At 47.9% G+C, this 24,541-nt stretch overlaps 1 protein-coding gene across 2 annotated transcripts in view; it reads left to right on the forward strand.

Annotated features, from left to right (window-relative positions):
• The first annotated feature begins 6,724 nt into the window (after positions 1 to 6,724).
• LOC116955790 (TBC1 domain family member 9-like) overlaps positions 6,725 to 24,541 on the forward strand; it is a 33,889-nt gene continuing 16,072 nt past the window's right edge. For both annotated transcript variants that reach the window (XM_032977119.2, XM_032977126.2), the window contains exons 1-13: positions 6,725 to 7,069; positions 13,355 to 13,465; positions 15,901 to 16,019; positions 17,586 to 17,829; positions 18,573 to 19,023; positions 19,723 to 19,930; positions 20,120 to 20,392; positions 20,775 to 20,873; positions 21,395 to 21,545; positions 22,028 to 22,242; positions 22,900 to 23,017; positions 23,998 to 24,071; positions 24,401 to 24,511. In XM_032977119.2, the coding sequence (XP_032833010.2) occupies positions 6,952 to 7,069; positions 13,355 to 13,465; positions 15,901 to 16,019; positions 17,586 to 17,829; positions 18,573 to 19,023; positions 19,723 to 19,930; positions 20,120 to 20,392; positions 20,775 to 20,873; positions 21,395 to 21,545; positions 22,028 to 22,242; positions 22,900 to 23,017; positions 23,998 to 24,071; positions 24,401 to 24,511 (2,292 nt within the window). In that variant the 5' untranslated portion in view covers positions 6,725 to 6,951. The remainder of the gene's footprint in view (positions 7,070 to 13,354; positions 13,466 to 15,900; positions 16,020 to 17,585; positions 17,830 to 18,572; positions 19,024 to 19,722; positions 19,931 to 20,119; positions 20,393 to 20,774; positions 20,874 to 21,394; positions 21,546 to 22,027; positions 22,243 to 22,899; positions 23,018 to 23,997; positions 24,072 to 24,400; positions 24,512 to 24,541) is intronic.

The following is a 24,541-nucleotide window of genomic DNA, read 5'->3' on the forward strand; positions in this document are numbered from 1 at the left end:
TGCGAAGAAAACTCGATGGAGTTTGCGTTCACAATATTTGACACGAACACATTTGTGATACTGAGGTTGGTAGTGGTGCACAAGCACAACGGTATTGTTGACGTTCTTCAAAAGTATTCGTCAACAATACTGCATTCATTAATCTCCCCCCTCTCCCCATTCGCACGTGAAGGGTTCACAAGTGACGCCACCACATTTGTCTCTTTAAGGAACGAACAGGAGGAAGATTTATTCACAAATCCGGCTGTCCGCCTGATAATGCTAGTTGTAATTACTGGCGAAACGTCGTATCATGTACGGTGTGAAAGAAAGTTCCAAAGCGCAGGACATACACTCTTTGGTTTTTTCGGTAAAGTCACGTAGAAATAACTAAAAAAAATAGCATACGACGTTTCGATTGCAACGCAAGCAATCATCATCAGGTGCAAAAGAGCTAATTTAAGAGAGAGAGGAAACACATAACCGCAGATATATATAGACATCTAAGTAGAGGGAATTAACACAGACACACCAGGGGACACACAGAGAGAGACGGAGGAGCACACTAAATCAAACAGGGTTTAGCAAAAATTTGGAAACTATACAAAGCAATACAGACGGTCGGTTAAAACACAATTAACGGATGGGGCTTGTTGATTACGCTATTTTAAAGACTGCTAAATTGTAAGTTAAGTGTGAAATTTAAGAGAGTGATGGAACACAGACCGCAAAGAGACATATGGGGAGAGAGACGCACACAGTGAAGAAGTGAAGCCGAATCTCTGTGCCGAAGCCTTAAATAGACAGAGACGGCGGGGCTAGGACTCAGAGACAATGGGACACAAATTAGCATGAAGAGAGCACATATCAAAGGACGGTGCGGGTAGAGGGCACGAGTTGTCACACACACACAGAGGCAGAGACAACGCAGCGATACAAACACCAAGTCAAGACACAAGGCACACACACAGGCAGAGACAAGACAGCGATACAAACACCAAGTCAAGACACAAGGCACACACACAGAGGCAGAGACAACGCAGCGATACAAACACCAAGTCAAGACACAAGGCACACACACACACAGGCAGAGACAACGCAGCGATACAAACACCAAGTCAAGACACACACAGGCAGAGACAACACAGCGATACAAACACCAAGTCAAGACACAAAGACACACACAAACACAGGCAGAGACAACACAGCGATACAAACACCAAGACACAAGGCACACACACAGAGACAACGCAGCGATACAAACACCAAGCCAAGACACAAGGCACACACACACAGGCAGAGACAACACAGCGATACAAACACCAAGTGAAGACACAAGGCACAAACACAGAGACAACGCAGCGATACAAACACCAAGTCAAGACACAAGACACACACATACAGAGACAACGCAGCGATACAAACACCAAGTCAAGACACAAGGCACACACACACAGGCAGAGACAACGCAGCGATACAAACACCAAGTCAAGACGCAAACACAGGCAGATACAACACAGCGATACAAACACCAAGACACAAGGCACACACACAGGCAGAGACAACGCAGCGATACAAACACCAAGTCAAGACACAAAGACACACACACAGAGGCAGAGACAACACAGCGATACAAACACCAAGTCAAGACACAAAGACACACACACAGAGGCAGAGACAACGCAGCGATACAAACACCAAGTCAAGACACACAAACACAGAGGCAGAGACAACGCAGCGATACAACACCAAGTCAAGACACAAGGCACACAAACACAGAGGCAGAGACAACACAGCGATACAAACACCAAGTCAAGACACAAGACACACACAGAGGCAGAGACAACGCAGCGATACAAACACCAAGTCAAGACACAAAGACAGATACACCAGGCAGAGAACAACACAAAGACACGGGACTTCATTCATACCTCTCCGTAGAGGTGGTTCGAACTTGATTAGGTGCTTTCGTGACTGCAGGAATTACTCTTTTTTTTCAGTAAAGTCACGTAGAAATAATAATAAAAAATATAAAAAAAATTTCCATTATTATATAATTCCTGCAGTCACGAAAGCAACTAATCAAGTTTGCAGGACATACAGATTGACAAGATGCCTTCCGTCAGGCGCATGTCCTCCGTGTTATAGGTTTTTTTTTGGGTTCGATCGCATAAATGCAATTGTGTTGTTAAACCCGCTACCACCCGACAAATTGTAAATGCCCGTGGATTTTCTCTCCCAAACACACCGGGGTTAGTGCTGTGCTGGTAACGAATCGGCACGTTCTGTTTACGTGACAAACGAATTGTCTGTGTCGGGTGGTGGCGAGTTTAACGACACATTTATGTTTACGCGATCTAACCCATTGAAAGTATATCATTTCTTTTGGGTTACTATTTTCACGTGGGATAACACAAACAAAACGTTCCTGGAGAAAACCCGTGCGCAATGGTGAGAGCAAACAAACCCCACGGCTTGAACATAACACGCCGATAGTGTGTGATTAAGGGCCATTGCCCAAAACGTCTGCTTTCTTTAAGGCCACGGTGTTGAGTTTTTTCTTAAATTGTACTTTGTGCTCCACTAACCAATGCAGCAGCACCAGACGATGTGTACGGTAATTATACTGCCTAAATTAAGCTAATTAATTTAAGCATGAGAACAGCTGTGCACGTTTGTGTGTACGTGCATGCAGCACCTTTCAATCTACTTACGGTCGAAGGTCTCCCTCTGTACTTTAAACAAGCCAGTGTTTGTGTAGAGATTGGAACAGTAGTAATTATTACCATCCTTGTCCCAATTTAAATCACTTTTGGACCTCGGATTCTCTTTAAAATGTACGTGCAATTTATGGCTATGCTTTGCAGACTTTTAAGTTGTTGTTTTGTTGTTAGTCTTTATTTTTGTTGTGCTGGTTGTACCGTGTTGATATGCGACCTTGCTGTTCGGAACCTGACCCTGCACCGTTGTCTAATTTATCATTTTGTTCGTGTTTGCTTGCTGTTAACAAGCTTCTGTAACCAGGTGCCCGTCGAAAATGAGAAATTATTGCCCAATGGGGCTTGTGCCGTGCTAAAATAAAACCTAAACAGTTGCACCGTTTATATGTGCACGGTCAAAGCAACAAGACATCGCGTTCCCGTATCATTTTGAGTAACACATTTTCCAAAAATTACTTTACGGTAATCAATATTGGTCGCGAAATCCTACGTGTTAAAATGCTTTCAAGAATTAATGTCTTCCGGATAATGCGTCTTCCATCCTTTATTGTACGCGTACAGGGTGGCCCAGATGTGCCCCCCTCCCCCCATTGAATTACATAAAACTCAATATCTTTCAAGGTTTATTTAAAACAGAAATATGCAAAGGGTCAATTCATTTGGGGTCACAACACATCTGGACCAGCCTGGACCAGTACAGTATATTCCGGAAGTTAATTCCATCCTTTGTTTTTATTTAAGAAGTTGCGTCCACTACTGTATTTTAAAATGACTTGCAAGATATTCCGGAAGGTTCCTTCTCATCATTTGTTTTTTGTTTACATTTGGGAGGTGACCTGCTCCATCTGATGTTTGTTATCATCTCACCGGCCCAGGGAATCGCGATTCACATTCCCGACACAATCGAGGAATCGATTCCACTGCACCACAATCTCGAATCGATTTAATTTAACGCGCGTACCGTACAATGGGAAAATTACTGTTGTTGTTTTTATACTCTTTGGTTCTTTCGGTAAAGTCACGTAGGTATAAAATAAATTAAATCACGACGTTTCGCGGCCGAAAGAACCAAAGAGTATGGATCCCTGCGGTCACGAAAACTTCAAATCTACCGTTGTTTTGCTCCATAGGGTGTTCTAGATGTCTTCTGACCCTCTGATTTTACTCATTTTTTCCTTCGCATATTCATCTCAAAAAGTTATAGAGAATTCATTGGGGGGGGGTGGGGGAGGTGGTCACAAGACATCTGGACCACCCTGAATATGCACATAAGCCACACAAAGACAATTGTAAGGTAGTCCATACAAGTACCATCTTGCATCAGTTTCTTGCAGATCCATCTTAGGGTCCATGTTTAAAATGGCTATACTATGTACCAGGCACTTCGCCACAATTGGTTCAAGCAATTCTGACCGCTGATGAGACACTGTCGAAAATTACTCTCTGTTTTTTTTCGGTAAAGTCACGTAGGTAAAATAAAATAAAACAATTAAATTAAATCACGACGTTTCGGAGGCAACACAAGCTTCCGTCTTCAGGTGGAACAGTCACAGCAGAATATCTGTGTCAAGTGGACACCTCTGAGACAGCCGGGTTTATATACAGGTCAGGGTGGGGGGGGTACTGTTGTTACATTGTTTTTATAGCTTTATTTTGGTGATTTGAAAAGATATGGTTAATCTAAATTGTCTTATGGTTGTTGTTGTTGGCTTGCACCACATTGATTTTTGCACACAGCGTTTTAGTAAGTTTTTTTGTGTGGAATATTTGCTGGTTTATTCCAGGATGTTTCTGTTACGCGTTGTCGCTTTAAGATGTTCTGTGTTCAAAATTTTGTTTGTTGTGGTTGCACCCGACCTAAGAGCTGCATGGCTCACAGGGCTATACCTAATAAATGAAACTTGAAACTTGAAAACTTGAGTATGAATCCTTGCAGTCACGAAAGCTTCAAATCTAGAACTGTCGAAACTGTTTGATTCAAACTCTGTCGAAACACGGTGGCGAGATGTTTACTATGTTTACTATCTCGCCAGGTATGCAAGAGGTCGTGGATTCCATTCCGACCCTGACCCCTGTATAAGTTGCGCGTTCTCCCCACGGTCGTGTTGATTTTTCTCCGGGTCCTCCGGTTTTTCCCTCTAAATTAAACGTGATAAGCCACTTCATTGAGCTATCATTTGTGGCAAGGTCGCTTTTGAAAAATAACTATATAGGTAGCTCGTTGTGCCTTATCTAGTCAAATAAAAAGTTGAATAGTAATAGCTTGCTATTGAACCATGCTGCTGTGGCCGATGGGCTTGTTTAAAAAAAAAACACCTTGTATTTTTTTTACGGAAAGTTTTCCTCGAGTGTTTTATCTTTAGCTAACAATGCTCGTGCGGCTTGTGTACACACCGTGAACACTTAATCTTCAACATCTAGATAGAGGAGCCTCACACGCCATTGTTCCCATTGTGTACAGGTTGGCCCAGATGTCTTGGGGCCTCCAATTGACCCCCCCCCCCAACACGTTTCCCGTCGCATATTCATTTCTCCTTTAAGTAAACCTTACTTAAAAAAGTAGTTTTTAGAGATTTAAATGGGGGGGGGGGGGGTCACAAGACACCTGGAGGGAACAACTACATTGCTTGGAATTGCTGCATACAGAACGAACACACGAAGGTTAATGGGCATCATTGAAAGTCACCAAAGCGTGGCCTGAACAAGATATGTGTATACGGCGGGCAGGTGACCCCGGGTGTTGAGACTTATCAAGGCGGAGTGCCAGTCACGTGAATACAGCGGGCAGGTGACCCCGGGTGTTGAGACTTATCAAGGCGGAGTGCCAGCCACGTGTATACGGCGGGCAGGTGACCCCGGGTGTTGAGACTTATCAAGGCGGAGTGCCAGTCACGTGTATACGGCGGGCAGGTGACCCCGGGTGTTGAGACTTATCAAGGCGGAGTGCCAGCCACGTGTATACGGCGGGCAGGTGACCCCGGGTGTTGAGACTTATCAAGGCGGAGTGCCAGCCAAGAAGAAGGGAACGCCCCAGGGGTGGATGGCCACCGGGAAGACGGGAGCAGTGAAATCATTTTTGGTCAGAATGAGAATCTTTGTTTGGACTGTAGGAATTCTTTTTTCACAGATGTCCAGCGATACAATTGACAACAACAAACGATACAAAACATAGGAGTAGAAAAATTGAGAAAATTGGAAGTCACGAAATATAAAGTAAATAATAATTTAAAGAAAATAAGTCCGAATTATATGAAGACCACGCCAAGCGAGCACGCCGCAGGAGCTGGATGGGTTTGCGGTATTGCAGGTCACAGGTTTGGCAGTGGATTGACCATGGTTGATGACGATGGAGGGAGGCGAGCTGGTGGCATGTGCCCTCGGTATTCCCAATTCCTGCAGCACTCGTGGCAAAATAATCGATCGCTCGCAACATTCGCAGAGGAATCGATTCCTCTGGTGGTGCGCAGCGCCCATGATAACTCTTGAGACGAAGCGATCCACCACTCTCGAATCGATTCCATTTCCCCCCGCCAAGCCCGCCCGCCCGGACGGCCCGCCCCATCCCAAAATATTCGTGCTCGCGATTCCTCGCCCGTTTAATCGATTTGTCACTCTCAAAAGTGTTTCTTGAATCACAAACATTTACAACAACAACAAAAAACCTCCCAATGCAGTCCATAACGATAGTCATGATGTATCGACTGCTGGAAGAAGGCCTTCCCCAAAGGCGTCGTCAACTCTCACGCGGCTTTGTCGCTGATGCAACAAATCCTCGAGAGCGGCATGGGGGACGGACGCGGAGATCAACATCGCCCCCCACATCTCCTGCCTTGGCATTCTTAAAGAAATTTCAAATTACGAATCGATTTGCATTCAAATTGTATCGACATCGATTACATTACGACAAATCGATTCGCATTCCACACCAAAGAAACCCCCTCCCACCTGAATCACCTCGATCGAATGAACTGTAGAGATAAATCGATTCCGTTGCTGACCGCGAGATAACGCGAAGAATCGCGTTCTCGATTTAAGAACGTCGAGAATCGATTCCACCCCCACCCACCTCCATCCTCTCTGAGACCAGCTGATGAGTGGAGGCAGGGTTCGGAGAGGCCGAGAAGAGGCGACGCAAGGAATGGAGATGATTTTAAATTAAAGCGACGTTTAAAACATTGAAATAAACTACGAGTGAGAAGAGTTTAGAGAGGGGGTGTGGGGGGGGAGATCGTTTAGGAGGTACGCCGCCAGGATGTGGCTCAAGCCGGAGGAGGTTCTGCTGGCGAACGCCCTGTGGGTGACGGAGCGCGCCAACCCTTACTTCTTGATGCAGAGGCGGCGCGGCCACGGGGACGGAGGCGGCCTCACAGGTTCCTCACCACCAACACCACCACCCCCAACACCACCACCAACACCTGCCCACAACTCACAACAATAACAGCAGCAACCACCACCACCCCCAACACCTGCCCAGAGCTCACAACAATAACAATAACAGCAACAGCAGCAACCACCACCACCCCCAACACCTGCCCAGAGCTCACAACAATAACAACAATAGCAACAGCAGCAACCACCACCCCCAACACCTGCCTAGAGCTCACAACAATAACAACAGCAGCCACCACCACCACCCCCAACACCTGTCCAGAGCTCACAACAATAACAACAATAGCAACAGCAGCAACCACCACCACCCCCAACACCTGCCCAGAGCTCACAACAATAACAACAGCAGCAACCACCACCACCCCCAACACCTGCCCAGAGCTCACAACAATAACAACAGCAGCCACCACCACCACCCCCAACACCTGCCCAGAGCTCACAACAATAACAACAATAGCAACAGCAGCAACCACCACCACCACCCCCAACACCTGCCCAGAGCTCACAACAATAACAACAGCAGCAACAGCAACCACCAACACCTGCCCAGAGCTCACAATAACCACAATAGCAACAGCAGTAGCAGGCACCACCACCATCGTCATCCGCAGCAGGAGCTTCATTAACCATCAGCGTCGTCGTCGTTAGCAGTAATATATAAGCTGTAGCTTCATATTCAACAGGAACGGAGGGATCGTGTTATCGTCACCGTCATCATCATCATCGGTCTCATTATTAGCGACATCAGAAAAAAGCAGCAGCGTCAATATCAGAAGTAGCAGCAGATTAAGCAGAAGCTTCATCAGCAGCAGCGTCGCCATAAACATTAGCGGGGACAGAAGTGTCGTCATTGCCATGAGTAACATCACCTGCAGCAGTCTCGTTACAGTAATACGTAAAGTGTTGAACTTCTTTCGCACCGTACGTAGCCAAGCGCGCTAATCGGAGGTGCGGGGGAAGGACAACGATTATCGGCAACATCAGAAGAAGTAGCTTCATGTCCGTCACTGTTAGCTTCAGCAGCAGAATCATCACCTTCAGAAGTAGTGCTAATCTCACAAACTGCATCATCGCCATCAAGCTGCAGGAGCTGAAGGAATCATCAGCACAATCAACTTACTGAGCAATAACGCCAGGAGGATTATCATCACTGACAGAAACATCATCGTCGTTATCAACAGTGTCATTAATATTCCTCACAACATTAAATCGTGCAAAGTGTCATTGTAGCAGCTTCATAATCAGACAACAGCAACATGACTGTCATCAACAGTAATGCCATTAATATCAGTAACAAGATCACAGTCGGCATATTCAAATGCAGCAGCATTAACTTTATCATCAGTAGGGGAAGAAGCATCATCACAGTTATCGCAAGTAGGTAGCAACAAAAACAACAGCAGCTTCATCATCATCAGCAGGCGCAGATGTATCCTCGGCAGCCTCATGAGCAGCATTGAGTGAAAATATTAACATCATCCACAGAAGTAGCAGCAGCAGCATCAGGAACAAGCATCATCCACATTGTGTTAGAAGCGTCAACGTGATGATCATCATCGTCGTCGTCAGCAGCTGTTACCTGCAGGAGCAGAAGCATCTTCATCGGTAGTATTATCAACATGAGAAACAGCAGCATACCATCATCAGAAATAGCAGTATGAACAATATCATTCTAAGTACAGTAGCATAACGAGACGTTGCAATCATGCCATCGGCACGTTTATCAGAAGCATCGTCATCAGCGCCAGCAGAATGCTAATCAACACCCATCACCATATTTAGCATCAATACCACCATCATCAACATCGCCTGCGCATCATCACCATTGGCATGAGCACCATCATCAGCAACATCACCAATATAAGCATCAGTAGGGATATTATCGCATGAGCAAAACATTATCTACAGCAGCATCACTTAAAATCACAGCAGCACTACAGCAGCACCACCATCATCGATCACCACGACTGTTATTACAATGAACAGCTGCATTAGCAAAGTAATCACAATCATTGTTTTCATCATCAGTATGATCGTCAAATTATGAATCATCACTAGCAACATCACAATCAACATCACCGAAAAAATCATCACCATCATCCCTGGAAGCATCATTATTACCATCAGTCATCACCATCATCCCTGGAACCATCATAATTATCACCATCAGTCATCACCATCATCCCTGGAAGCATCATCATTATCACCATCAGTCATCACCATCAGTCATCACCATCATCGCTGGAAGCATCATCATCACCATCAGTCATCACCATCAATTCCATATAACCAATGCTCATCACCATCAATGCTTTTTAATGAAGGTTATTGTGAAATTCTACGTGATGGATAAATTACACCTTTAGTAATACTCCCACCCAAAACGAGCGGGAATGTTTACACACCTTTTCAAATATATAAGTGTTAAATGTTTAGGACACAGTATGAGAAATATTTATGTATTGTAAACTGTTACGTGCATTTTGACCTAAGACCAAATCATCCGGGAGGCGTCTGATCTCGTCACATCTCAGAAGCCAAGCAGGATTGATTCTGGATAGTTGTGCATAGCAGGTGTCATAGGCTGCTGTGGAGCTATGTGCTGGGCTCTGACCAGCGCGTAGAAGTATGGTGCTGCAACCCCTAAGGCCGACACGGCGTGCGGAGGGCCCTCATCCAGCAGTGGACTGGCACATGACTCTTGTTTTTTTGCATGAAATTAATTCCTCCTAATTGAAAACCCAGTGAAATGAGTCTCAAACCTCTAATTCACGAGGGCCCCCTGTCTGGTGTTGTTTGGCCAATTCATTCGAGAGGAATGTTCGATGGTGACACGTTGACTCCCTCGCCTGGTATACAGGGGGTCGGTGGGTTCGATTCCGACCCTGACGCCTTTTGTATATTCGGAGTCTGCATGTTATCCTCGTGGTCACGTGGGGTTTTTCTCTGGGTCATCCGGTTTTTCCCTCCACATTTAGAATCAACGCGCGTTTAGAGTTCAATATTTGGGTGCTATAAATTTCCACGTGATAAGCCACTTCGTTGAGCTATCATTTGTGGCCAGGTCGCTTCTGAAAAAGAGCTATGACAACTCAGTGGGGTTTATCTGGTAAAGTAAAAAAATATATTTCGGGTGAGACTGTAATGGTAGTGGTGGTGCAGTGGTTAGTGCACTGCCAATGTGAACCTGGCCATCAGAGTTCGATTCCCACCAATGGCTAACAACCCTTACTGACCAGCCTGGTGAAGTATGGTCAATCAACCCAAACGACTGACGAGGCGTGCGGGGTGGGGGGCATTACGGGCTGTATATATAATATTTCTCGTCTGGTGGCGGAAGTGATTAGATGGTAAGAATGTGTGTGGCAAGGCTAAGGAGCATTTGCTGGTATGTGCTGTTTCCCCTTTAGATTATTCTCACCATATGTTTTCAGTTTGTCACTGTATTCAGCGTACACACGTGCCTTTTGTGGTGGTGTTGATGCCAATGCTACAACAGATGTGTGTTTTGAAAAATAATTGTGCGTTTGTTCCTTTTAAGTAATCACGAATGATTTGTAGATGTGTTGTGATTTCACAATGGGTTGCGTGTGGTTCATTGTGGTGGTGATGACGACGACGATGATAACATTTCAGATACCGATGATAATTATTTGTGTTTGTCATCCACACTTTGGTCATTTGTTGATTCAGATTTTTTGTCATTAAGATTTCCAATATCGGTGGCAAAGAGTGTATATGAATTTTGATTTAAAGCTTTCGTGACTGCAGGGATTCATATTCTTGGTTCTTTCGGTAAAGTCACGTAGAAGGGAAAAAATAAAATAATACAAATATAAAACAATAAAATTCTCACGACGTTTCGACTGCAACACAAGCAATCATTTTCTTGCTGTGGTTTTAACACCTGATGATGTTTGCTTGTGTTGCAGTCGAAACGTCGTGAGAATTTTTATAGTTTTATGTTTGTATTATTTAATTGTTTCTCTTCTACGTGACTTTACCGAAAGAATCAAGAATATATAGTGTATTTGAATGAAAACTAGCAGGAACCCCGCGGAACTTCAGACATCACCAATGTCGTCTGACGTCACACCCCCCCCCCCCCACCCCCGCGTCTGGTAACGTCACCTGCTGTCCTCACCAACGCACCATAATCTCGCGTGACGACATCACCCTTCTGCTGCTCCAACTCGCCAGTGTCGCGTGACGTCATCACTCCTGCCCTCTCCGCACTGACTTCGATGATCACGTCTCAACATACCATCTATGTTCCGTGACGTCAAACCTCCTCCCCAACCTCACAACATCTTTCGTGGCGTCAGTATTCCTATCCCCAACAGCCCCATTGCCGCTGAGGTCATCAGCCCCTCCACCTCACCAGCGTGATGTGACGTCATACCCCCCCCCCCCCCACAAACCCCCCACTCCCCACCGGGCCAAATTATTTTTTCTTCTATGTTCCGGTGGGTTGCAGACAGACAGACGAACAAGCGTATATAGAGATGATGCAGTGATGACACTAATACATTGAAGGATGATGGATGCACGGCGTTTACTGCTATGGTGGTGGCAGTGACGGTAGATTATGATTGATGTGTGATCGTGATGATAATTGATAAGTACATTCCTGGATGTACCTACCCATTTACCCCTCCATGCCCCCATGCATCTCAATGGGCCTCAATGCACATCTATACATCCCCATGTGTCTTCGTACAGCCGCAAATGTCCCCATGCTTTCCTCTCTACCCATGGATGTCTGTGGATCCCTGTTTGTGCCCACCCGTCGCATCCCCAAGGATCTTTTGGCTGGCTGGATAGAGGGGCTAAATGATCAGTGCACGGGCTTGAGCAGAGATGGGCTAATGAGGTAGAGGAGGATGTGGAGCTGAATAGGCTTGCTGAAGACTGGTACCATCAATGTCAAGATCGGCCTCTGTGGAGGAGGCTCATGAAGGAAGCTACTAGGCAGTTGGAGACAGTCACCCTCCAGCAACGGACGGCAGAGGGGCAACGCTCGCAAACAATAAGCTAAAACGCAAGTTGGCACAGTTATATTGGCAGTCATCTCATTCAACCCATAATACTAACAGTAAGCGAGCCATTTACACTTCACGTGGCGTCAAAGTGCACCTAGCCTGGCACAAGCGCTGTGTTGACGTCACCACCACTTAGTGGCAAATGGCTGTTTTTGTGCCATACACCTGTGTACCTGAAAGCCTACACATGCTGCAACAACAACAATAGGCTGTCAGTTATCCAGGAGGTGGCAGAACGGGAGTGGGTTATTGCATCTATCTGTGCTCAGCGTTTACTCTTACCCACTCTCTTTCTCCCACGTGAAAAATGCTCATTAATCAGATTGGTAACATCCCAATGCAGGGCCCTCCAGAAATAGGATTCTATCCCCTGTGTAACTCCCTTGTATCCTTCTAATCTCAACATTACCATGCATCCCTGTGCACAATTATGCATCTGTACATTGTATATTTCTGTGAGCCTCTATGTACAATAATATTTATCTGGGGCAGTGGTGGTACAGTGAGTGGGTAGCATATAACATACCTAGGGACGTGGGTCAATTCCTGCCCTTGACTTGCATCATTGGGCTGGTCTGCTGTGTGTACAGCCTGTAGTGATTTGTAGTGGTGTGGTTTGTGGTAAAGTGTGTGGTAGAGTGTGTAGTGGTGTGGTGTATGGTACAGTCTGGGCAGCCGTAGTGTAGCGGTTAGCGCGTTGCGCTATGAACCCAACGATGCAAGTTCGATTCCCGCTCACAGCTTCGACAGGGCTAATTATCTGAACCAATCCTGGGCCACTCCTAAATCGACTCAGCCTCAAATGAGTACCTGGTGCGATGTGTAAACATCGCCACTCAGTAGACCAAGGCTGCCGGACGTGGTGCTGGCCACCGACCTCCTCGTGTGGCGTGCCGGCCTTCATTGGTGCTCGCTAACAGCACTTGCCCCAACAGTGTGTTAAGTCTATACGTGGGATCCTAGTCTTTGTTTGGTGGTGTGTAGTCGGGTGTTGTGTTGGCCACTCACCCTCTCGTGTGCCATACCAGCCATAGGTGCTGACTACCAGCCTTTCCCCAATACTATTTGTCGTGTGTAGTGAGTGACAGGGAGTTGTGTTGTATGATGTGTAGTGGTTTGTAGTACAAGGGCTTGTCGAGTCTGCTCTGTGTACTCCCTATCGTGTGGGTTACAAGCGTGTGTGTGTGTGTCTCCTTGTCCGTGTCTGCGCTTGCCCCAAAATAGGCCTGCTGGTGGGCACCCTGGACGTGGTGCTGGACTCGAGCGCCCGTATCAGCCCATACCGTGTGCTGCACCAGACGCCCGAGTCGCAGGTCTACTGGGCCATTGCCACCGGTGAGTGCCACTGAGAGCCCGCTAGGTTCACCATGATATCGTTTTTTCACGATGCCATATCGAATCAATTAACACAATATGAAGATTTTTACGATCTCACTTTCCCATTACTCTGTACATGACATGTTTGTGCTTTTCTTTACTTTCACCATGAATAAATATTATGTTAAAAGTCATTCAACTGTAATTCACTCAACCCAAGTTTGCTGTAATTATAATCATTGCAACATTACGATCTATAATTCTTAAAACACACAATGCGGTTAGTTACACAATAAATCATGAAGTTCACTGTGACAATATTTGAGGCCTACTTTAAGTTATGATGCAGGAAAACAAACATGTTTAATGGTGATAATGTAACAATTTATTCAGATAGTTAACAGCTTTCTTTGTTATTTCACAAATAATTTTCAATAAATAATATATAAACAAAGAGCAATGATATTGCAATGTTTAGCAAAAAACGGCCAATACTATTATCATGGAACTTATATTGTACGATCTACCAGTGTCACTGTCACGATGTTAAGGCAACCCTGGTGCCCACCCAGCATGAATCTATCAATGTTTATTTTACCTGTCAATATCGCCATCAATAAATTAGGCATCAATGCAAATTACAGCAGAATGGGAACAGTACAGGGGGCATAGAGCAACAGGAATGGTAATAGAATAGGAAAAGAAGGTTAAGTAGTAAATACAAATAAAGAATAAGTAAGGAAACAGTTTAAATTTTTTATTATAGATAACGTGGGAAGGCAAGCCGGAATAGCTTTTTTTCTCACACAGACCACAGAATTGAGGAACACTTCGGCGCGTTTCGGATGTCCGGTGGCGTTGCCGTACCTCCCTCCAAAAACGAGCCCGGGCAGTTCATCCATATTCTTCCATGATTACCTCCAGGCTGAATGTTCTGGAAAATCAAGTTTATAATTACTTCTTTGGTTCTTTCGGTAAAGTCACGTAGAATGAGAATAAAATAATAAAATAAGACAATAAAATTCTCACGACGTTTCGGCCACAACACAAGTAGCCTTCTTCAGGTGAAGGAACAGAAGAAGGCGACTTGTGTTGTGGCCGAAACGTCGTGAGAATTTTATTGTCTTATTTTATTATTTTATTCTCATTCTACGTGACTTTACCGAAAGAACCAAAGAAGATTAATCCTTGCAGTCACGAAAGCTTTTAATCGAAATGTATCATTCCTGTTTTGTTTTTCTTTAAGTACCAATATGCCTCAGAGGGCAGAGACTCACCGAGCTGATACTGTTGAGACTTGGGTACAAAGCGAGGTTTCCGCTGCCAACGATGGGTGCCACAGTGGCCCTGATGGGTGCCACAGTGGCGAGATGTTCATTTATCTCGCCTGGTATAAGGAGGTCGTGAGTTTGGTCCAACCTTGACGCCTATATAATTAGAGTTTGTATGTTCTCCCTGTGGTCGTATGGAGTTTTGTCTGGGTTCTCCGGTTTTTCTCTTCACATTTATAATCAAGATTTTATGAGTATTTGGATGCTTTAAATGGCCATTATGATAAGCCACTTCTTTGAGCTATCATGTGTGGCCAGATTGCTTCTGACAAATAGCTGTATAGCTCAGTGGGCTTTACCTGATAAAAATATAGTTTAGTTTAGATTAAACTAGGCCCTCAAGTGTAGTAAATTAATTGTCTCTGTCCAATCGTCAATGACTACACAAAAACCCATCAGGTTATGTGTGGGTGGTCATTGGGTTTCTTAAGTCACATTCGGGGTTCAGATCATTGTCTCTAATCAATGAGGCCAGCATTCCAGATAAGCTTTGGGGTCTTTAATTAATTTACCCTCCAATTTTGGCACAATGTAAAATGCATTTTCAGGAGATAAAATGTAACATTGCCTTGAAGTAATTAGCAGTTTACATAAATACTGGAAAATCTTTAATTATTTTGTGTGGTTTATACATTGTATAGAGCCTTGCATATGCATTGCAATGTTACTTTGGGCTACTGTACATGAACTTGGTCTAACAATAAAACTGCGAAAAGGAAGTAAGAAAACTTGAGGAAGTTCATAGATGAGTGTCTTTTGAAACATTTTACTCCAATAGGCAACAGAGGCCAAGGCTCTGGGCCAGGTGTCGGCAACCTGCGATTCCGGAGCCACGTTCGGCTCTTTAATGATTGCTTCGTAACGTTATTTATTCAGGACCACTGTCTCGTATTCACATGCGTTGCGGCTCTAAAAATATTTATTTTTCTTACCGAATTCGAAAAAAATGGCTCTTCTTGTTTTTTTTAGTTGCCAACCCCTGATCTGGGCTATGAATAGAAGGGATATTTGACACAATTAATTTCTTGAACCAGAGCCCATGCCAACCGTGCTGCACCACTGGGTTCCAGGGATGCTTGAGTGTTGCAGAAAGGCAGTGCGTTGCTGCGCTGTGTGGTGCAGGAAGCTCTCGGCAGGAGGCAACGCGGCACTGGGATTGGCTGGAACAGAACCTGCTGCAGACGCTGAGCGTGTTCGAGACGGAGGAGGATGTCACGGAGTTCGTCAAGGGCAAAGTGCAGGTGGACACAACAACCACGCATGGCACTACACACGATGTTACTGCCCTACTAATATAACACAGGCAAAGATCCTCCGTATAGTCTTAACAGATTGTAGGGGCAAGTGCTGAAGGTCGGCATGGCACACGAGAGGGTGGGTGGCCAGCACCATGCCTGGCCGCCCTTGTCCCCCTAGTGGCGATGTTTACACACTGCACCAAGTAATAATTGAGGCTGAGTCGGCCTAGGGGAGGCCCAGGACCGCTTCAAATAATTATTACTGGTGTTTGCTGTGAACGCTAATCGAACCTGGGTTGCCAGATCCGTAGTGCAGCGCGCTAACTGCGACACCCCCGCTCCCCACAATATAACATGACACACTAAATCACATAAGAGTGACACATAATAGATATACATTAAATAACACAATACGCACACTGCACCACGCACGACATTACACACTACACTAGAGCTGGTGTGATTCATCAATTATTGGACGAAAAATTATAAGACTACTTATTTGTCGTGCATGTACAACACACAGACACGATACATTAACTTCTTCTTTCGTATGGCTGATGTAGATGCAAGCAACAACAAAAAAATCACATTCAGGTGGTCAAGCCTGGTAACCGCGTCAGGAGCAGTGGAGACTATAAACCAATACTAAACCAGAAACCACAACACTACACTAAACCACATTATAAACCAAACACCACAACACTACACTACAAATCAGGCCACCTAGGGGAGGCCACATGACCTGTTCGGATTTCATGCACCACTAAGGTTTGCCTTGGCTCGAAACTCAGGACTCCCGAGTTTACAGACTGCTGCGACACTGCTACCCTCTTTGTCACAGACTAAACAAAAACAAATAAACCCCCTGTAATTTTTCAATTTAAAGCTTTCGTGACTGCAGGGATTCATCTTCTTGGTTCTTTCGGTAAAGTCACGTAGAATGGAAATAAAATAATAAAAAATAAACATGTTTTATTTTTATTATTTTATTTCCATTCTACGTGACTTTACCGAAAGAACCAAGAAGATGAAACCCCCTGTATTTAAACTAAAAAAACTATTCAAACTTTTTATTTTACCAGGTAAGGCCCACTGAGCTATGTATCTCTTTTTAAGTAGCGACCTGGCCACAAATGACAGCCAAATACTCTGAAATGTAATTTTCTAAATGTGGAGGGAAAAACCGGAGGACCCTGAGAAAAATCCACGCAACCACAGGGAGAACATGCAAACTTCAAACATATAGGCGTTAGGGTCGGGATCGAACCCACGACCTCCTTCATACCAGACAAGGTAGTTAACATCTCGCCAATGCAGCGCCCATGTATAACCTACATAGGTTGTTGGACTAAGTGCTGCTCGCAAGAACCTATTAACTCTGGCAGTGAGTCGACCAAGGGCAAGCCCACAATGATTCAGATATCACTCACCATGGATGTTAGTTGTCGCCAGGAATGAAACCAGGGTGCTGCGTTCATAGCGCAGTGTTTCCACCACTCCGCCACCGCTCCCACTTTTGTCGCACACACGCTCACCCATGTATCCGCTCGGTCTCTTGCATCACAGGGTATAATGGCAGAGGAGGGGCGGCAGCGCGGCGGCACGGCCGGTGCGGCGGGAGCCGAGCAGGACTCGGACAAGTTCATGGAGGCCGTGGCCAAGTTCCGCAAGCTGTTCGGGATGCCCGAGGAAGAGCGCCTTGTCAACTACTACTCCTGCAGCTACTGGAAGGGCCGCGTGCCGCGCCAGGGCTGGCTCTACCTCAGCGTCAACCACGTCTGTTTCTACTCGCTGCTGCTCGGCAAGGAGGGTGGGTGCAGTCCCACACACCCCACGCCCCTGGGGTCGGTTGTAATTAAACGTTACGTTGGCGTGGAGGTGACCCGGTGGCTGAGAGGTCAGAGCACTGAACTGGCACCCGCTGATATACAGAGTTTGAAATGAGGTTTTAGCCGCCCATGGTTAAACTGGTTTCCCAAGCTGTAGTGAATAGAGGATGCTCAGCCCGATCAGCAATGAGTTGCATAGAGACCCATAAACTCACATGAAGACCCATAGATGCACAATGAGATTCATATAGAGACCAAGACACGTTTATAGACTTATGATTAAGCCGAGTTCCCAAATGTGGCGACTTGATGATGGTCTCAATTTGGTGACCAATCACGCACAGTTTGGGCCTGCACTTAATTTAGCTAAATTTCAGCTCTGAGAATTTAAAATGTCAGCTTAATTGTCATGCGATCAACATTACTCTTTCAGTTGAAGAGCAGGTAGGAAAATGTTGCCCTCAAGTATGTAGACTAGACATCACTTGAAGGAAGTTTACTGATTATTTTTTTCTACTTTTTCATGCCCCCCCCCCATGTCCATTGCTGCTTTTTCATGGCCCATGCCACCCATGTGCCAACCGCCACCTCTTATTACACACTCCTGTCCTCACTCAATGCCACCCAACATATCCACCTATACCATCATATTCCCACCGTCTCTCCCTCAATCCCCACTGCCACCACCCCCATCTCGTTCCAAACCTTGCCCCACTGCCATCAGCCAAGCTCGTGGTGCGCTGGGCGGACGTGACGTGCCTGGAGCGCACCGCCACGGTGGTGCTGCCTGAGAGCGTGCGCGTGGCGACGCGCGACGGCGACCTCTTCTTCTCCATGTTCCTCTCCGTGGGTGAGACGTTCCGTCTCATGGAGCGTCTCGCCGACATGGCCGTGCGCCGCCTGCTCAACAGCGGCGACGCCGCCCCGGGCCCCTCCGGCGCCTCCCAGATGGACGCCAGTGCAGGCGGCGGAAGTGGCGGCGGCATCGGCGGTGGCGGTGGCGGTGGCGGAGCTGCGGGCGGTGGGCTCGTTGGTGCCGGGTCCCTCCCCGGGAGCCTTGGGGCCGCTGCTGGTGGCGGTGGCGGCGCCGGGGGGGTGGGACCTGCGGGGGGGGGTGGCGGGGCGGGCGGCGGGGGCAACACGAGGTCCCCGCGCAAGGTGTCGGCGCTCAAGCGGTGAGACGCCGCCTTGTGTGACTTCTCGCTGCTGTTGTTGCTATAGTAGTGCGGGGTAGCCCTGGATTGGTGATGGGCAGAAGTGGGGTCCGTTATAATTACAACACCATTTTTAACTGAAATTGCAAGTACAGTAACGTATATCTTTTCATTATGAATGACTCGGTAACAATTGATACATTGAGCGGATGGAGTGGGTGGAAGGGAGGTTCTTTTGGACGTGACTAGTTGATTGATCTGCGTACTTGAGTGGTTTTAGCCACACCCACCGCCTTGTGCACCGTACCGCTAATCAGCACTTGCCCAACAAGTCTGTATGGCTATGAGGAGGTCTTTGTTTTGTGGGGAGCTATGGGGTCTTCGTGCTAGAGCAATGGATAGCTCACCGCACTACGAACCCGGTGACTTTAGTTCCATTCCTCGCCACAGCTAACACAAGTGGTGAATGATTTCAGAACCAGTTGTGGGCCTCCCCTCAGCCAGCTCATCTTTAAATGAGTACCGCATGCAGTGGGTAAACATCAGCACTGGGAAAACACACCACTCCCTTGAGTGCAGTGCTCGCCTTCGTAAGTGCTCGCTAATAACACTTGCTCCACCAGTCTGTGCACGCTATATGGGTTTTTGTCTTGTGCACTTGTGTGCGTGGATAATCCTTGTCTCTTGTTTGTGTGTATGTGCGCGCCCTTGGGCATGCAGAGACCTGGATGCGCGCGTGAAGAGCGAGGCATACTGCTCAGCATTCCGTCTGCCCCGCGACGAGCGGCTCGACGGACACACGGACTGCACGCTGTGGCTGCCCTTCAGCAAGATGCACGCCGCCGGGCAGCTCTACGTCTCCTCCAACTACCTGTGCTTCTCCAGCCGCGAGGAGGGCCTCTGCAGCCTCGTCATCCCACTCAGAGAGGTGCGCAGGGAGGAGGTAGAGGGGTAGGAGAGAGCGGAGGGGCGAGTGATTGAGCAAGCGAGTGATGCGTTTTTAGCCAGTGAGCGCGTGAATAAATGGGCGAGCCAATCTCTCCTTTGTCGAGTGAACGAGCGAGGTCGTGCTACGACACATCGCCATTCCTTCCCTTCGTCGCCCCATCTTCCCCAGGTGACGGTGGTGGAGAAGGCGGACAGCTCGAGTGTGCTACCGAGCCCGCTGAGCGTGAGCACGCGTTCACGCACCAACTTCCTCTTCGCCAACCTGCGCGACCGCGCCTTCCTGCTGCAGCGCATCTCTGAGCTGCTGCGCAGCAGCTCTGCCGTGGGCAAGCAGCAGGGTGCCCCCACGCCAACCGCGGGCACGCCGTCCTCCCAGCAGGGCTCCCAACCGCAGCCCAACGGCGCTGCCACTGGCTCCGCGGCGTCTGGCGTGGATAGTCAGGTGCGCCACTGCCGCATACCCTGCGGTGCTGTCCACGTAGTTGTGAAGTAGCAGCGATAGCTGCGTGCATGTGGTGCCGTGTGGGCCATCGGGGTGATTTGATCATAATTTTCCGCGCTGGTCAGTGCGTTTTGGTGAAGGTGGGGAGCATAGTACAATACAGCAATGGATTTTGCTGCACTGCACAATCCAGTTAATATATCTCACTTAACCTTCTCAGAAATAACTGTGCGAACCCCAACCTTAGTCAACCATTAATAATCAATTCCTCACTGTCTTCCTCTCTCTGGCTGCGTGGCACCGCTATTTGTTGATGCCACCACTCATGTTGTTGCTACTCCTGGTGCTGCTGCTATCCCTGTTGCTGCTGCTGTTGCTATAGAACGGAGGGTCAGCACCCAGCAACGCACCCCAGGAGACCACGGAGGCGTTGATGACCATGTTCCACCGCTCGGACAGCCACACCATTGACCTCAAGCAGGTACAATCACTGGGCACCACCCCCTCACTTCGTCAGTCACACAACGCTGCCCCCACGGCCCCCACTGAGCCAGTTCCACCTCTGCATGGGACTTAGGTATCCCCAGCTCTATGGGATCCCACATGGTTCAATCCAGGATGTTGTCTTAGCAGTGATGTGTTAATCTGTCCTGTCGTTGCAATTGCTGACATGGTCTCTGATTGTGTTACCGTCGCTGCTGTTCGTGCTGCTTCTGTTATTGGTTTTGTTGCTTGTGTTGCTGCTGCTGTCAATTGTTTTAAATGCTCATTAATGCATGCTGTTGTTTATCTGCTGCTTTTGCTTGTGCTGTTGATGCTCTGCTGTTGCTTCTCGCGCTGCTACTGCTGCCACTTCTGCTGCTCCTTGTCTGCTTCTGCTGTTGCTCTTGTTTATCTGCTTCTGTCACTTTTCCTGTAACTGCTGCTGTCCCTACCACCTTTTTGACCTCCTCTCCACCTCATCTCACCCACCCGCCACCTCCCCCCCCCCGCCCCCCCCAGGCGAAGGAGCTGATGAAGGAGGAGTCGTGGAGCATCCACTTTGCGGAGTTTGGCCGTGGCGTGTGCATGTACCGCACGGAGCGCACACGCGACCTCGTCATGCGTGGGATCCCTGAGTCACTGCGCGGGGAACTCTGGATGCACTTCTCTGGTGCGTGTGGGGCGGTTGTGGTGGGAGGGGGGTGGCGGTCTTGGAATTGACGTGGGCGGACGTATTGCTTCCCGCACATATAAACTATGTTGATTGTGGAAATCCAAAAAATTTGGTGGAAAAAAATACAAAATTTCACTCAAGATAACAAACTGAGCAACGCGCAAAGCAACAAGTCAGTATTGACTCGTTGTTAGCTGCGTGTCCACGCTGCAGACAAGTCACATGCCAGGCAGTCTCAGTTTACGACTGCTATGTAGAAACTACACTCGCATTGGATTGTGTTCCAGAATTGAGGTGTAATCTGTGGTGGTTTCAGTCGTGTGCTTTAACTTTTCCATTGATTGAGTTGAGCGTGGCTACACAAAAAAAACCGTTGCATCTTCCTAGAAAAATTCGGCGGCCAGACCGTAAAACCCCGCGCGTGGCCCTGCGTTGAAAGGTGCGACCCACTGACCTTGACGTCTCCTGATGTGGCACAGGCGCGATCCACGAGATGAACTCGTACCCAGGCTACTACGCGGAGATCGTGCGCAGCAGCATGGGCCGCATGAGCCTCGTGACGGACGAGATCGAGCGCGACCTGCACCGCTCGCTACCCGAGCACCCGGCCTTCCAGTCAGAGATGGGAATTGCCGCGCTGCGCCGTGTGCTCACTGCCTACGCACACCGCAACCCCTCCATCGGATACTGCCAGGTGACGCACAGATACAAGACAACGATCGCACGTGTAGCCTTAATAGACTTTTTGGGGGCAAAGCGTTGCTTGCGAGCACTCGTGAAGGCTGGAACGGCGCACGATGGGGTGGGTGGCCACCACCACGGCCGGCTGCTTTTGGCTCTCTCGTAACAAAGTTGACACATTGCACCTGGTACTCATTTGAGGCTGAGTCGACCCGCCGTGAGTGGGAATCAAACTCGGCTCACTGGGTTCGTAGTGTAGCGTGCCAACCACTGCACTGCCACTCCCCACGCACGCATGGGTGCATACACGCGCGCAAACGCACACAAACACACGCACACTGCAACTCCTGTTGCAGATACAGTACTGCCAGGTGCCATGCACACACATGTACGCTCACACACAAGTATATATTCATGCATGCATAGGTACGCACGCATTCACGTGCACTGCATTGTGTGATGATTTGCACAGTTTGCAGTGCTATTTATTGCGTCGCATTCATTGTTTTTTCAATGTGTTGTCTGCCCAATGCAATTTATGTTTACAGAGCGCCCGAAAGTCACAATGTACAATGACATGAGCAATGCAGCAGACATTGTGCTGCGCATGCTGCGAGCTGGACATCGCAGCGGTTTGACTGTGTCCCCCTCTCCGTCCCTTCGCCTACAGGCCATGAACATCGTGACGTCCGTGCTGCTTCTGTACACGAAGGAGGAGGAGGCCTTCTGGCTGTTGGTGGCTCTGTGTGAGCGCATGCTACCCGACTACTACAACACGCGCGTCGTCGGTATGTCCGCCACCCCGACCCGAATTTCCCTCCTCTCTCTACTCTGTCTCTTCCTCTCCATTTATTTATTCTGCTTCTTCTATGCTTGTTTTCTCTGCCTCCTGATCCTTCCAGACATCAGCCTGTAGTATAAACACCTGCTGTAGTTTAAACACTGCGTACTTTTGCTCGTGCATACGTACTCGTGCATGCTCGTGTGTGTATCCTTTGCTCGTGTGTACTCGTGTTTGTGAGTGTGCTGTACTCAATGCATACTCATGTGCTTGTGTGTGTGTCCTCTGCTTGTGCATACTCGTGCATGCTTGTGTGTCCTCTACTCGTGCGTGCTCATGTACGTATCCTCTGCTCGTGCATACTCGTGTGTGTGTGTGTGTGAATGCTTGCTGTACTCATGCGTAATGGTGTGTGCATGCTCCTGGACCAGTAGTGTAGCAGTTAACATGTTGTGCTATGAACCTGGTAACCTGGGTTCGATTCCCGCTCACGGCCAACTTGACGATTAGCTGAACCGGTTCTGGACTTCCCCTAGGTCGATTCAGCCTCAAATGAGTACCTTGTACAGTGCGTAAACATCGTCACTGGGGAGACAAAGGTGGTCAGGCGTGGTAATGACCACCCACCCCCTCGTGTGCCGTGCCTGCCTTCATAGGTGCTCGCTAACAGCATTTTTCTGTTCGCGAGCTGGTCTTCATAGGTTGCCATTGTGGGGGGGGGGGGGGTGGTTGTATGTGTGTGTCCGGCCAACACCAATCTGAACCGGTCCTGGGACTCGCCTAGGTCCACTCAGCATCAAACGAGTACCTGATGGGATGCATAAACATCGCCTCGAGAAAGACAAAGGCGGCCGGACGTGGTGCTGGCCACCCATCCCCTCTTGTGCCGTGTCGGCCTTCCTAGGTGCTCGCTAACAGCATTTGCCCCAACAGTCTGTTAAGGCTATACGGGGGATCTTTGTCTTGTCTTTGTGCTCCGGAATCCAGGAGCGCTTGTGGACCAGGGCGTGTTTGAGGAGCTGACACGGGAGCACCTGCCCCAGCTGTGCGAGCGGATGCAGGTGAACACACTCTGCAGCGCCAGTGATGGTGGTGCTGGCTGTGATGGTCCTGCCAATGCTGAATCATAGTGGACATGACGTTGATGGTGGTGCTGGTAATGAGCGTGGTGATGTGGATGACAATGTTGGCAGTGATGGTGATGATTATGGTAAATATGGTAATTACGATGAGAATAATGATGATTGTAATGATGGTGATGATGGTGAGGGGGATGTCAATGTTGGTGGTGGCTGATGGTGGTTGTAGTGGTGATAATGATGGTAGCGATGGTGATGATGTTGATGCTGGTGATGATAGTTGTGATGATACGGATGATCCTCCCTGGCAGGACCTGGGTGTCATCTCCACCATCTCCCTGTCATGGTTCCTCACGCTCTTCCTGTCCGTGCTGCCCTTCTCCAGCGCCGTCTGTGTGGTCGACTGCTTCATGTTGGACGGGGTGACTCACCCACCCACACTCTCACCCAAA

The sequence above is a fragment of the Petromyzon marinus genome, chromosome 3 (genome assembly GCF_048934315.1).
Source record: "Petromyzon marinus isolate PM22_M1 ecotype Great Lakes invasive population chromosome 3, UKy_Petmar_22M1.pri1.0, whole genome shotgun sequence".
In the NCBI taxonomy this organism is placed as follows: Eukaryota; Metazoa; Chordata; class Hyperoartia; order Petromyzontiformes; family Petromyzontidae; genus Petromyzon; species Petromyzon marinus.